The sequence below is a fragment of the Pyrgilauda ruficollis genome, unplaced genomic scaffold, assembly GCF_017590135.1.
Source record: "Pyrgilauda ruficollis isolate IOZ18807 unplaced genomic scaffold, ASM1759013v1 scaffold169, whole genome shotgun sequence".
Classification (NCBI taxonomy): domain Eukaryota; kingdom Metazoa; phylum Chordata; class Aves; order Passeriformes; family Passeridae; genus Pyrgilauda; species Pyrgilauda ruficollis.
Window position 1 is genome coordinate 992,585 of NW_024515764.1, and position 12,452 is coordinate 1,005,036.

The 12,452-nt window shown below is 47.8% G+C and overlaps 1 protein-coding gene across 1 annotated transcript; it reads left to right on the forward strand.

Annotated features, from left to right (window-relative positions):
• Positions 1-8,971: 8,971 nt before the first annotated feature.
• LOC121351495 (transcription factor HES-5-like) lies at positions 8,972-11,118 on the forward strand. The gene is made up of 3 exons (XM_041463658.1): positions 8,972-9,577; positions 9,721-9,901; positions 10,030-11,118. Exons 1-3 carry the CDS (start codon positions 9,515-9,517, stop codon positions 10,269-10,271), a joined length of 486 nt encoding a protein of 161 aa, XP_041319592.1. The 5' UTR covers positions 8,972-9,514; the 3' UTR covers positions 10,272-11,118.
• The last annotated feature ends 1,334 nt before the right edge of the window (positions 11,119-12,452 follow it).

Here is a 12,452-nt window from a genome sequence, read left to right on the forward strand (position 1 = left end):
TACAGCCCTTGAGACAGCACCAAAAATAACCCAGAAGCTACCTGGGGAAAGCTGTGCTGCATCCTGCCACGTGTGGGTCCAGCTCAGGGTGCCCCAGGCAGAGGTGTGCTCCTCCTCTGAGCATCCGGGCATGGCAAGGGAGGAGGGAAGTGTGCAGTGAGGTAAGAAAACCAAAGAATTTCTTGCTTGGAAATGCTGCAGTGAAGCGAAGGGGTAATGGGCAGTTGACAGGAAGGAAGGAGGTGTCACTGCTATGGGCAGTGACGTGGGACTCATTGTAGCAGCCTGAATGGACCCAGCTCTTTGTGAAGGGCAGATGTTGTCCTTGGAGCCCTTTATTCCCTGCGTTGTGGGAAAGCCAGGAGACAAGACATCTCATGAGCACTTTGAAGCAGTCAAAGGATTATGATACAAAATAAGACACAGCTCAGAGACCAAGCCCCAGCTTCTGCCAGCTTTAATGAGGTGTTGCCTGTTTTCCTGTGTTCTCTGGCTGGCCTTCCTCCTGGAGCTGCTATCCTGGGTTATCCCTTTCCTAGCAGGGGAGCCGTGCTGGCAGACAGGTAGGCATGGACCAAGCTGGTTGAAGACCCTTCAGTGTCAAAAACCATCTTTTTCCCAACTCCTGAGAAGCCCTGACCTTTATTGCTGTATTAGAACTGATAGCCAGATGGTCTTTTGGGAGTTGGATTCCTTCCTTTTAAATCATTCAGGCTCAAGCACCGTCACTAATGTCGGGAGTAGTTGCAAGGCACACTTCTATTGTCCCTGCAAGAAATGTTATCAATGGGGGAAGAGTATGGGAAAGGCAGAGAAATCCAAACCCACACAGCCTGGCGCTAATAACCCCTTTGTGGAGCTGTGCTTCTGTTGGGGCACCATGAACTCTTGGCTTTTTCACCCAGGAAGGCTGAAATGGGCACGTTTCACCATCCAGGGGCTTCTCCAGGGGAGAAAGGGGTGACAAGGGCAGGGACAGCGGTTCATGCAGGGGTGGCTGCAGGAGTGCTGAGCTGAGCTGCAGCTTGGGCTGTCCTGGGGCTCTGGTTTGTGCTACTGTGCCTCAGTTTGCTGTTCTGGGAAATGGGAGAGTGGTGCTGAGCTCTTCCACAGAGCCCTGTGGGAGCTGGGAGCTGACCTGTGCCTGTGGTAAGAGGCAGGGATGGGGCTCACCTGGCCCCTGTGCTTTTCTGGCATCACCTGGGAGCACCTCAGGGAGCAGAGTGGAGGAGCAGCAGTGCTGGGGGTGCTGAGAGAGCCTCTTCTCCCTGTGTGTTGGGAGCAGTGCTGGGAAAGCTTTTACAGCCAGGGAAATGGGGGGAGGTCAGGATGAAGCCAGCTCTGATCTCAGCTGAGTGGGGAACTGCTGGTGGCAGCAATAACAGTGCCAGTGTCCCAGGCAGACACACCTTGGGTGGGAAATGTTATCTTTGAGTGCTGCTCAAAATGATGAACCCTGGTAAACTGCTGGGTCTGTATGTCACTGCTGGGTGGACCTGATCTAAAGGTTAAGATTCACAGATTTCAGCACCACAAATCCCTGCAGTGTTAGCACATCCCTTCATCACCCTCATATTCCCACAACCTCCTCCCTGGAGGCTCTTGGCCAAGGTGTGAAAAGACAAGGAACTACCTGTTTGAGGTGACCCCTAATGACCCTCTGACAGCTTTTAATTGAGGAGCCACTGCTTCCTTTGGTGTCTCAGGTGAAGATCCCTCTCCCAGCCCTAACCCTGCCCCTAACCCTGCCCCTGCTTCCTTTGGTGTCTCAGATGAAGATCCCTTCTCCCAGCCCTAACCCTGCCCCTGCCCTTAACCCCAGCCCTAACCCTAATCCTGCCTATCATGCTCTACTCAGGGTCATTCAGTGACATGACATTCCACACAGAAAGTAGTATAAAAATGGTCTGGCTGGAAGGCAATATATAAAGAAATAACCATAAAAAAACTTGTTATTCAGGACTGGCTTCTGTTCCCACAGGGAACTCTGCATGTGAACCAGTGGAGTGGGAGTCGAGGGAAATCTTCCTCTTCCAGGGGAAAAGGTTATGTTGTTATTAGAACTGTTGTATGAAATATTCCATTAAATGTCATTAACGTGGCATTATCTTGCCTCCTTGAGACATCAGAACCCACTCAAAAAGGGGTCTTAATACTGTAAAGTACATTCTTCACAGATTTAACCTTTTTTAATTAGTTTTTCTTCAGATCCAGGATGTTTAATATACTGCCATTCCCCGGTGCATGAGTGAAGGAAAGTGGACTTTAATCATTAAGAAACATGTGAGACAACTTGATCTGCATTTTTAGGGTTGTTAGAGGCAAAAGCAATTTCTATAGCTGCTTGTGTGGTGACCCCCAAGTAGTCATGTCCCAATGACATAGTCCTTCTACAGCGAGTATCACAAATAATTAAAAATTAAGGAGAATTTATTATTTTTCTGCCCAGCTGAAATTCCCACAAGTCACCTCTCGGCATATTCAAGAGTGCACAAGAGGGATTTATTATTTCCTGGTATATTGACTCTGAAAGGTCTGGGGATTACAGCTGCTTTGCACATGAATAGCTGGAGTGTGTTGTACAAAAGGCATGGTCTGTGGGATAATGGGGTTGGATGTGGGAAAGCGCTGACCCTGGGGGAGAGCAGGCTGGTGCCTGATGGCAGGAATCAATTATGTCTCAAAGGAACACATTGCCCTGGGAGCAGGCTTGGCGGGAGCCACCATGTTCTGTGTTTACCACCCTCCTCCTTCCAAACCCGGAGAGAAAACAGCTCCGGGAAGGAGCAGGAGGACAGGATGGATGCTGTCCTCCTGCTCCTTCCCGGGGCTCTCAGGGCTGAGTTAGGAGGGAGTTTGGAAATGCTGCTGCTCCCCATCTCTGGGATGGGGCTGAGGCATCTCCCACGTGCTGCCAGCTGGGTTTGAGGTTTCTCCCAACAATCCTGGATGGTGCTGAGTTCACTGGGGGCTCCCTGAAAGTCCTCTGGAGCTCCCCATCAGTCACCTCCCCTGGCCTGGCCAAGGAAAGGAGCAGCCTGTCAGTGACAGTGCAATGGGAGCAGCAAACAGGAGCTGCTGGGTTCATGCACTTCCATCATTGTTTGGTTTTGGGTGGGTTTTTTGGGAGGTGGTGGCACCCAGCTTTTCCACACCTCTGCGGGTCTGACAGTGCTGCCAGCCTTTCAAATACCAAAATTTGGGCTCTGAGGAACCAAGAAATTGACTGAACATCACAGAGGTTTAACAAAAACAATTTGATGTTTCCCATAAAAATAAAAGCATTTTGATAGATTTATTATTTTTTTTTTTAAACTGAGCATTAGGACTTTGGATTGATATAATTAGTTTTCTCTCTTTATAGAATTATGAGGCTTGGCCATGAAGTCCTGCTGAAGGCCCTAAGTATTATGAGTCTCCTGATAAAAGTCACAAGACTCAGCAAACAGTGCTGCCAGGCTTTTGGCAGGGAGCAGGTATCCTGCAGAGAGGATATTTCAGCAGAGCAGGTTGGGAATAGGGAACGTGGCTCCTGAAGTCTGGCCCCAGCAGCCACTTACTGTCATTAATGAGAGGGGAATGGTGTGTCTGTGCCAGGCAGGAGGGCAGGATCCTGACAGGATCAGCAATTAATCCCATCTGCATGGGGCAGATATTTAATCACCCAGAGGCAGCGAGGGTAGTGGTGGGAGATAAGAGCCACAGGCTTCCTGGTGTCCCCTGAGCCTCCTTTGATTGTCCCTGCCTTGGGAACAAGTCTATAACCTGAAGCTGACTCTCCCTTATGCCTCAGTGGATTGCTCCTTTTCCCTTGAGCTCAGCCTGAGTTCTGAGGTGAGTTTTGGGGTGAGTTTTGGGGTGTAAGCTCCCACTGGAACCCATTTTCTTGTGCTTGGCAGCCATCAGTCACCAGCTGTAAAGCACAATGGACATGTTTTTTTCCCCCACGTCTGGGGAAAGTGTCCCAGGGCTCCTGTGAGGTCCTGCCCTGCCAGGCAGTGGGGTTTGGAGACATCTTTGCCACGCTCAGCTGGCAGCAGAATGAAGAGAGGGTGTCTGATAAAAGCAAGAAGGGTTTTTCAGGAGGTGGATAACCTGGCCCTGAGCCAGGCAAAGGACTGGCAGAGGGGCACACACAAGAGCTGCCAGGTCATGGGCAGGGCTGGGTGCCCTCATCTCCATCCACAGGGCAAGGCACGTTGTCAGATTTCCTCGTATTCCCTCAGGAGTCCAGGTCATCCAGGGCACGCTGCAGCCCCTCCCTGAGGAGCTCCAATCCCAGGATAACCATACCTGCTGGGAAGCAGCTGAGCAGAATTCCATGGTGCTGACAGACAGACTTGCCCAGGGACTAAGCACAGCTGAAGGTCTGCAGGGGTATGATTAAGCAATTGAAAACTTAGTTTACTTTCTGGAGAGATGGAGTTATTTTCTGTTGAACACAACAATAAGTATTTCCTGATTGGGGATTTGAGTTTATCTTCCTTTCCAGCTGTTTCATGGGCTTAGAAAAATGATACTAAACGACATTTTAAAGCTCCACTGCTGCACTTGAGGGCAAAGGAGAACTTTGGTATCTGCTTATCTGGGTGGTGCATGGCTGTGAGTGTGGTCCAGCCTGGAAATCCAAGTCCTCCCACAAGCAAGGGAGCTGGCCCCATTCAGAGATGCCAAAGCTAATTAAAACAAAAGCGGGTGCTGAGCATTTTTGCAAACCAGATGTCTCAAGCAACCTCTTGGCCGTAGAAGCCTGCGACCTGTAGGCTGTTTGAAATCTTGAAATCTTGGTTTTCTCCTCTCAGCCTCGTTTTCCCGCCTTTGTAAACCACTGCTAATAATACATCCTCACCCACGGAGGAGGTCGCTGAGAATTCATTAGCTGGTATTTGTAAAGCACTTTGAAAATGCAAAGCCAGTGCATTATTCCTACTATTCTGGATGCTTTCCATGTTATTAAAATCAGGATTTCAGAACGGCTTATCTGGGATCAAAACAGCATCCCAAACTTGAAAGGAAGCAAGACTGTTAAACCATCAACTGTCGCCTCCCCCTCCAGCCAGATGTTAAGCCCTAAAGAACTGAAGTGGCACAAGGAATTACTTTCCCAAGTTCCCCCAGCTGGGCTGACAGGCCTTGATCAATGGTTTTCTCCACGGTGAGGGCTATGCAGATGGTCTGCCCAGAGCAAGGTTTCTGTGCAGTACAAAGGGAAGTCAAACACCATTTCTAATTCAGCTTGTAGCATGGCACACTTCCTTTATCCTGAGCCTGAATGCCCTGAATGGGAGAGTGGTGTGGGAAACTGGAGGGAACTCCACACTCACCACGGCTGTGGGGCTCTGAGACACCCCTGTCCTCAAACCACATCTGCCTGTGACAGGCAGGGGGGGAAAGGAGTGACAGATTGAAAAACCAGATTATAAAACCTGCATGGAGGGAAAGTAAACCACGAGGAAAAAGGAAAAAAAAAAAAAAAAAAAAGGGAAGGAAGCTGTGAAGGCAGACAGAAATTGCACCAGCCAAGCAGCAGGATAGGGAAGGACAGGGAGGAAATGTAGGGAAGGGTCGGGAGGAAATGTAGGGAAGGGTTAGGAGGAAAAGCAGGGAAGGGCTGGGAGGAAATGACACGGAAAGGAGCTGCAGAGCAGAGTCTTGCTCATCCACCAGTCAGGCCACAGCGAATTGTCCCAGGGGAGGTGGCAGAGGTGGGTCAGCTTGCACTGAGAATTCTGAGCCACATCCCCTCTTTGCCTCTTTAACTCCCCAATCTGTTTAATATGTCCCAGAAAACGCAGCAACTCCTGTGGACCATGAGGGTATTGTGAGAGTTTTGTATGGCCCATGTGGAGCTGTGAGGGCTGAGAAAACTCAGTCAAGTTTTATACCAGCAATACCAGGTGGAGAAAAGAAATGGGAAACAACAGATCTGATTATTGTTTTGATATTTGGCAGGAGAAAATTCAAATTTTGATTAGGTTTTGATACATTCTGAGGTAGGCGTGGAGGTAATTTGTATTTAAAGTTTACAGAGATCAGGAAATAGCTCCAGAGGTACGACATCAGAAGAGCAAACCTTGGACTCCAAATTCTCTGTTGGCTTCAGTGTGGATCCCAGTAAGGCCTTTGGGATTGGACCCATTTTATTTTCCACCTCAGGATGCTCTCCAGGACTCAGCACTGGCTAAAAATCCCACATTTTGCTGTCTTTCCTGTCCCCAGTTCATCCCTGCCCCTGCTCCCCTTTCTGTGTTAGTAATGACTGACTAACACAGGGCTGGGGAAGTTTGCCTGCTCCGGAGTGTCCCACACCATTCCTTAACCACATTCCCTCCTGTCACAAAGGAAGTGTGCCCGACTACAAACCACATTAGCAACGGTGCTTGGCTCTGCTTTGTGTTCAGTGGGAAACCCTGCTCCCAAAAGGCCATCTGGGCAGCCTGGGCTGGGAGGGAAGCAGTGGGAGCAGGGAGCATCTCTCCAGACCTGGGAAAGCAGCAGCATCCTCAAGGCTTTCTAAAGGGCTAACATCTGGCAGGGATTCTGGGGCAAGGCTGTTGTTGATGCCCTGTTTCAAACATCCAGATCCAGTATTTTGGGATCCTAATGAGCTTTCTGTCCAGCAGTGTGTGTGTTTGGAGTAGGAGATGTGTCATTCCAAATTCATTCTTCTTAGTGTAAAGTCCACAGAGTCTGCAAACTTTATAATAGGGAGAAATTTTTGTTACCACTTTTTTTTTTTTTTTTTTTTTTTTTTTTTTTTTTTTTTTGGATTTCCAGCCAAAGCAGAGTATCTATTTTTGGTTATTGAGCATCTAATTTGAATAACTCTTCCAAATAGGTCAGTAATTGACTAATTTTTCCCCTCAGAGCTTGTGCAACCAAAGAGAAAAGAAAAAGCTGTTTTAAATACATGTTTGTATTTCCAATTCCTTAAAATTTGTGTGTGACACAGAGCAAGGATGTAGGAACCTCAGTGCGTTTCCCACCCAGGGGAGATTTTGCTATGTTCACCTCCCAATAATACATGGAATATTGTAATTCTTATCACACCCACAGAGGCTTCCAGCCTCTCCAGCAAAAGTGGAATGCCACAGATGATTATTTTGCCTTCAGACTCCTCAGGTGCAGGCTCTGGGTCAGTTTGGATGCTGGTGGAGAGGAAATTCTGAGCACTGACCCCTTGACTGTGCCAAGAGCAAGGAGGGTGAGGTTGACATGACTGCTCCCATGGAATTAATGTAGTTTTTATCTGGGTGTTGAGTGGAGAATCAGAGGAAAGCAGCAAGAGGGAAGCAGCAATTGTCTCTAGCAAAACTTCCCTGCCCATCACAGGACTGGCACTTTTCTTCTTCCTGTGCTCAATTAACGAGCTGGAGAAACAAGTCCCAGCTCCGGAGTTTCTGTTTCAGGGAATGTCCCCGAGAGGGATGCACAGATTGGTTTCAGAGGTGGCATTACATGGGCTCAGAGATAATCCACAGGCTTTGAGGAGAACATGTGAAACGGTGTCACAAAAGCTTTCCCACAACCTGACATAAAAGAGCCGGAGCTCAACAGCTGCTGCTCTGTGCCGAGGGAAGGGAGCCCATTCAGGGCAGCACAATAGGGATGGAAAAGCAGAGCCTGGAAGAGGTCATTGGAGCCTTACCTGCTGCACCAATAATGAGTGAGGGAGAAACGTGTCCCTGTGCCCTGGGTGTGTGTGTGCACCTTAAAGGCCCTGTGTGACCACACACACACGTTAATGTAAAGGTGAACACACCTACACATGTGTTAATGTGACTACAACTGGTATTTACTCACTACAGTAAGAGCTCCACAAGCATAAGCGCTGACATTCCTTGGTGGATAAATTGCTGGCAGGTCTGGTTCTGGTTTTCCAGCAGGAATCCCTGGCTGTGGTTTTATCAGACTGTCAGCTCAGGCACTTCCTGAGCAGAGGCTGTGCACCAAACACAGCAACTGGCACAGGGGAGAATAATGAGGAATGAGGAATTTGGTTTCTGATACGTTTATGAGGATATAAATCTCTTCTGCACCCAGTTTTCCTTTGTTTATAGACCAAATGAAAATAGAGTGAAATGTGTTTTGGGGATGAAGTAAGAGGCAGCACGTGATACTGAACTGATTCTGAAACAATCCCAAGACCCTTCTCCACAAGTGTTTGTCTTGCAGGTGTCTGGAAACAGAAACATAAAGCGCTAATGAGAGTTTTCTAAAGGGCTGCATAAGGTTCTGAGGGAAGGGAATGTTAGGAATATTAATCCACAAACATCAGAGGTTTATGTCCAAAAAGGAGACAGAGGAGTCCTTTTACTTTATTCCAATAAAAGGAGAGGCCATGGGGCATTCCCCTGGGGTCTCTCAAATTTTTGGAGGACCCAGCCTCCTTTTTATCCCAATTTCCCAGCCACATTTCCCTTCTCTCCTTCCCCATTGCCTGAGGCACTTGAGAGGTACAGACTCCCTGATAGGCCTGATACCAAAGATTTCCCTCTAAAGTAAAACATAACACATATAACACATGCTAACATAGATCATATAATATTCATTTTAATATTTGCCAAAAGCCAATCATAAAACATGCATTTTAACATAACACATATAACACATTATATAATATTAATTTTAATATTTGCGAAAAGCCAATCACAAAATAGGCATTTTAACATAAGACATTCTAACATAACACATATAAGATTTAACACATTATATAATATTAATTTTAATATTTGCGAATAGCCAATTATAAAATAGGCATTTTCACATAACACATTCTAACACAGCACATATAATATTCATTTTAATATTTGCCAAAAGCCAATCATAAAATATGCATTTTAACATAACACATATAACGCATTCTAACATAACACATATAACATTGATTTTAATATTTGTGAAAAGCCTATCATAAAATATGCATTTTAACATAACACATATAACACATTCTAACATATATCGTTAATTTTAATATTTGGGAAAAGCCAGTAATTTTTCACAGCCAGGGGCTGCTGGCGTGTGCCCTGCTCCTGTGCAGCGTGTGCCTGGGCGCGCTCCTGGAGCATCCTTCCTTCCAGCCATGGGCAGCTGACCTCCTCCAGCCTCCTCCTCCTCCTCCTCCTTCCTCCCGCCTGTGAACCCCGGGTTCCCCCCGGAATGCTATTGATCCCGGGCATTAGTCAGCAGCCTTTCCCGTGGCAGGGCAGCTCTTTCCCAGCTCCTGACACGTAACTCTGATGCCAGCCTTGCAGGGAGCGCGCACTCCCCACCTGCTCCTCCGGGAGAAGGTCATTATCCGCCGGCTTTTCAGTGCCACTGGAGCATGCAGGAATAGCTGCTTCTCCCATTGTGCTGCCCGTGGCCAGGATTGGCTGGAGAGTGTGGGAAACACCAGCGAGCCGCAGACCCACACGCTCTCGCTCAGCCTGGATGGTATAAATACCGGCTGCAGGCAGCTTCCAGCAACACGCTTCTCCTGGATTCCGCCCCCGGACCTCTCTGCTCAGGACGGATGGCTCCCAGCGCTGTTTTCTTGGAGCCCGACAACCTGCTGACAGCAAAGGAGAAAAACAAAGTAAGTGCAGGCACAGCGGAGTTTACACCAGCTGAGACCTTGCCTCGCTCTGTTGAGGAGCAGTGCTGGGTGACAAACAGCCCTGCGGAGTGTCAGGGAGAGCATCCTTTAATAACAGGTTTCTTCTCCTTTGCTTTTTACAGCTGAGGAAGCCGGTGGTGGAGAAAATGCGCCGGGACCGGATTAACAGCAGCATCGAGCAGCTGAAGCTGCTCCTGGAGAAGGAGTTCCAGAGGCACCAGCCCAACTCCAAGCTGGAGAAAGCCGACATCCTGGAAGTGGCTGTCAGCTACCTGAAGCAGCAGAGCCAGCTGCAGATGAAGAGTAAGTATTGAGTTTTCTTTCAGTCTCCGTTTTACTGCAAATCTGTGACTGTTGTATGAATCTCGAGCCATGGACAGCTGTTCTAAACTATTCTTCCTTCCCTCTCCCTCTTTTCTTCCCTTCTCCAGCTGCAGGACCCTTCCACAAAAGCTCCCAGTTTGACTTCAGAGAGGGCTATTCCAGGTGTTTGCAAGAAGCTTTCTATTTCCTCTCTCTCCACAAAGTCCGAACTGAAACACAGACCAAACTTCTAAGCCACTTCCAGAAGAGCCAGTCAGCTGCTCCAGAGGTCTCCTTCTCCCCTGGGAACGCCGGTGCCCTGAAACAAGTGTCTCCAAAGGCCAGCAGCCCTCTCTGGAGGCCCTGGTAGTCAGGGGAGTCCTCACTGCACGGACCTGTGACAGTCCAGAGGAAGGACCTGACTGCATCTGATAGTCCAGCTCTGATCCTCTCTCCCGTAGGGAATATTATTTCCCCCCCTGTGTTTTATTTATGTATGAGAGAATGCCATGCTTTTGACTTTTTTGGGATCCCCTGGCAAAAGCTGAGTGTTGAAGCTGTGTAGGCACTGGTGCAGTGCTGCCCAGGCAGGGGCAACACCTTCAGAATGAAGGAGGGTGTTTGTAAATGTTAAATGTTGTGATGGACAGGACTTGCTGTAGGAGATTTTCTCTAATATTCCCTGTAAGAGCCATCAGCTTTGCTCTGGCTTGACTGACAACCCTGGTTGGCTCAGTCACACCATGAGGATAAATTTATTCCCTTTGGTTCATGCACACTTGGTTAAAGTATTTCCCTCTCTTTGCTTATCAGCTGTGCAACATTGAAAACGGGTTTGGTTTTGGTCTGGATTTCTCCCCCATGGCCCTTTCATAGTCCTGTATGTACAGTGTGAGGGATGACCAGGAGTTAGGAAACTATGTGGAATATTTCTACTATTTGATGCTTTTTTCAATTTAGAAAAAGAGTATGTTATTGCTTTATGTTAAAGAAAAGTAGTAGGTAACAGGCTTGATTTGTCAATGTTATACATTTTGGGTGTAAGCTATGCTTTTTTTAGCATTTTCATTATAATAATGATTTTTTTATCTGTATTGAGTGGTTGAATTCCTGGTGGATGATGTTTCTCCCAGTGCTGGGACTGCCCTATGGCTCACCTGCATACTGTGTATGCATCTCTGTGTGTGTAGAGAGCAATAAAATGCATTTGTGTGCAACTTCGGTGTGGGTCTCTCCATCTGAAGGATGTGCAGCCTCTTGCATCCCTGAGAAAGGTTTTAATTCTGAAGAAATGGATTTTTCATAAAGCTCAAGGAACTCCTGTTCATGTTTACTCTGTATATTCCCGTGAATCCCACCACGTGAGTCACAAACCTCAAGGAATGCTCCTTGAGGTCACACAGATTCCTGCAGAATCCTGCTGAGCATTTCCTCAGTCACTGCCCCTCCTGTCCCAAAATCCCCCACCTGGGCAGCAATGCCCTGCACCTGCCCAGAACCTGACTATTTCCACACCATTTGTTCACAAACTTAGCCCCCTAAGCCGAGTTTTGAGGGGTGGGTTTGTGCCAGGTTTAGAGGGGCTTGTACTGTAATTTTAGGGCTTGGTTTGCCAGGTTTTGAGGGGTGGGTTGTGTTAGGATGAGAGGGGTTTGTACCAGGATTTGAGGGCTTGGTTTGTCTGGGCTTTGAGGGGTGGGTTTGTGCCACGTTCAGAGGGGCTTGTACTGTAATTTTAGGACTTGGTTTGCCAGACTTTGAAGGATTGGTTTGTGCCAAGTTTAGAGGGGTTTGTACTAGAATTTGAAGGCTTGGTTTGCCAGGTTTTGAGGGGTGGGTTTGTGTTAGGTTTTGAGGGTTTTGTACTAGAATTTGAAGGCTTAGTTTGCCAGGTTTTGAGGGGTGGGTTTGTGTTAGGTTTAGTGGGGTTTGTACCAGGATTTGAGGTCTTGGTTTGCCAGGTTTTGAGGGGTGGGTTTGTGTCAGGTTTTGCTGGGTTTTTACCAGGATTTGAGGGCTTGGTTTGCCAGGTTTTGAGGGGTGGGTTTGTGTCAGGTTTTGCTGGGTTTTTACCAGGATTTGAGGGCTTGGTTTGCCACGTTTTGAGGGGTGGGTTTGTGTCAGGTTTTGCTGGGTTTTTACCAGGATTTGAGGGCTTGGTTTGCCAGGTTTTGAGGGGTGGGTTTTTGCCAGGCTTTGAGGGGTTGGCTTGCCAGGATTCGAGGGCTTTGTCAGGTTTTGAGGGGTTTTCTCACATCACACCTGAGGAGCAGAACTCTTCCCCAGCTCCACCTCTGGCAGCAATCATGGAAATCCTTGTCTCAGTGGTTCTGCTGGCTGGTGCAGCTGCCCTCACAAATATCTGGCAAAGGAGGAAAAGTTACGTGCCCCACAAGTATGAAGAACATCACTGTAAAGGGGTAGTTTTGTAATAAAATCCTGAATAATGGTCTTAGCTCTTCAGTTGAAAATTCCCCTCACTGCTCGTTGGTGGGGCTGTTTCCTTTCCTTTGCAGCAGCGCAGGAGTCAGCATCTTTTTGGGTAATACAT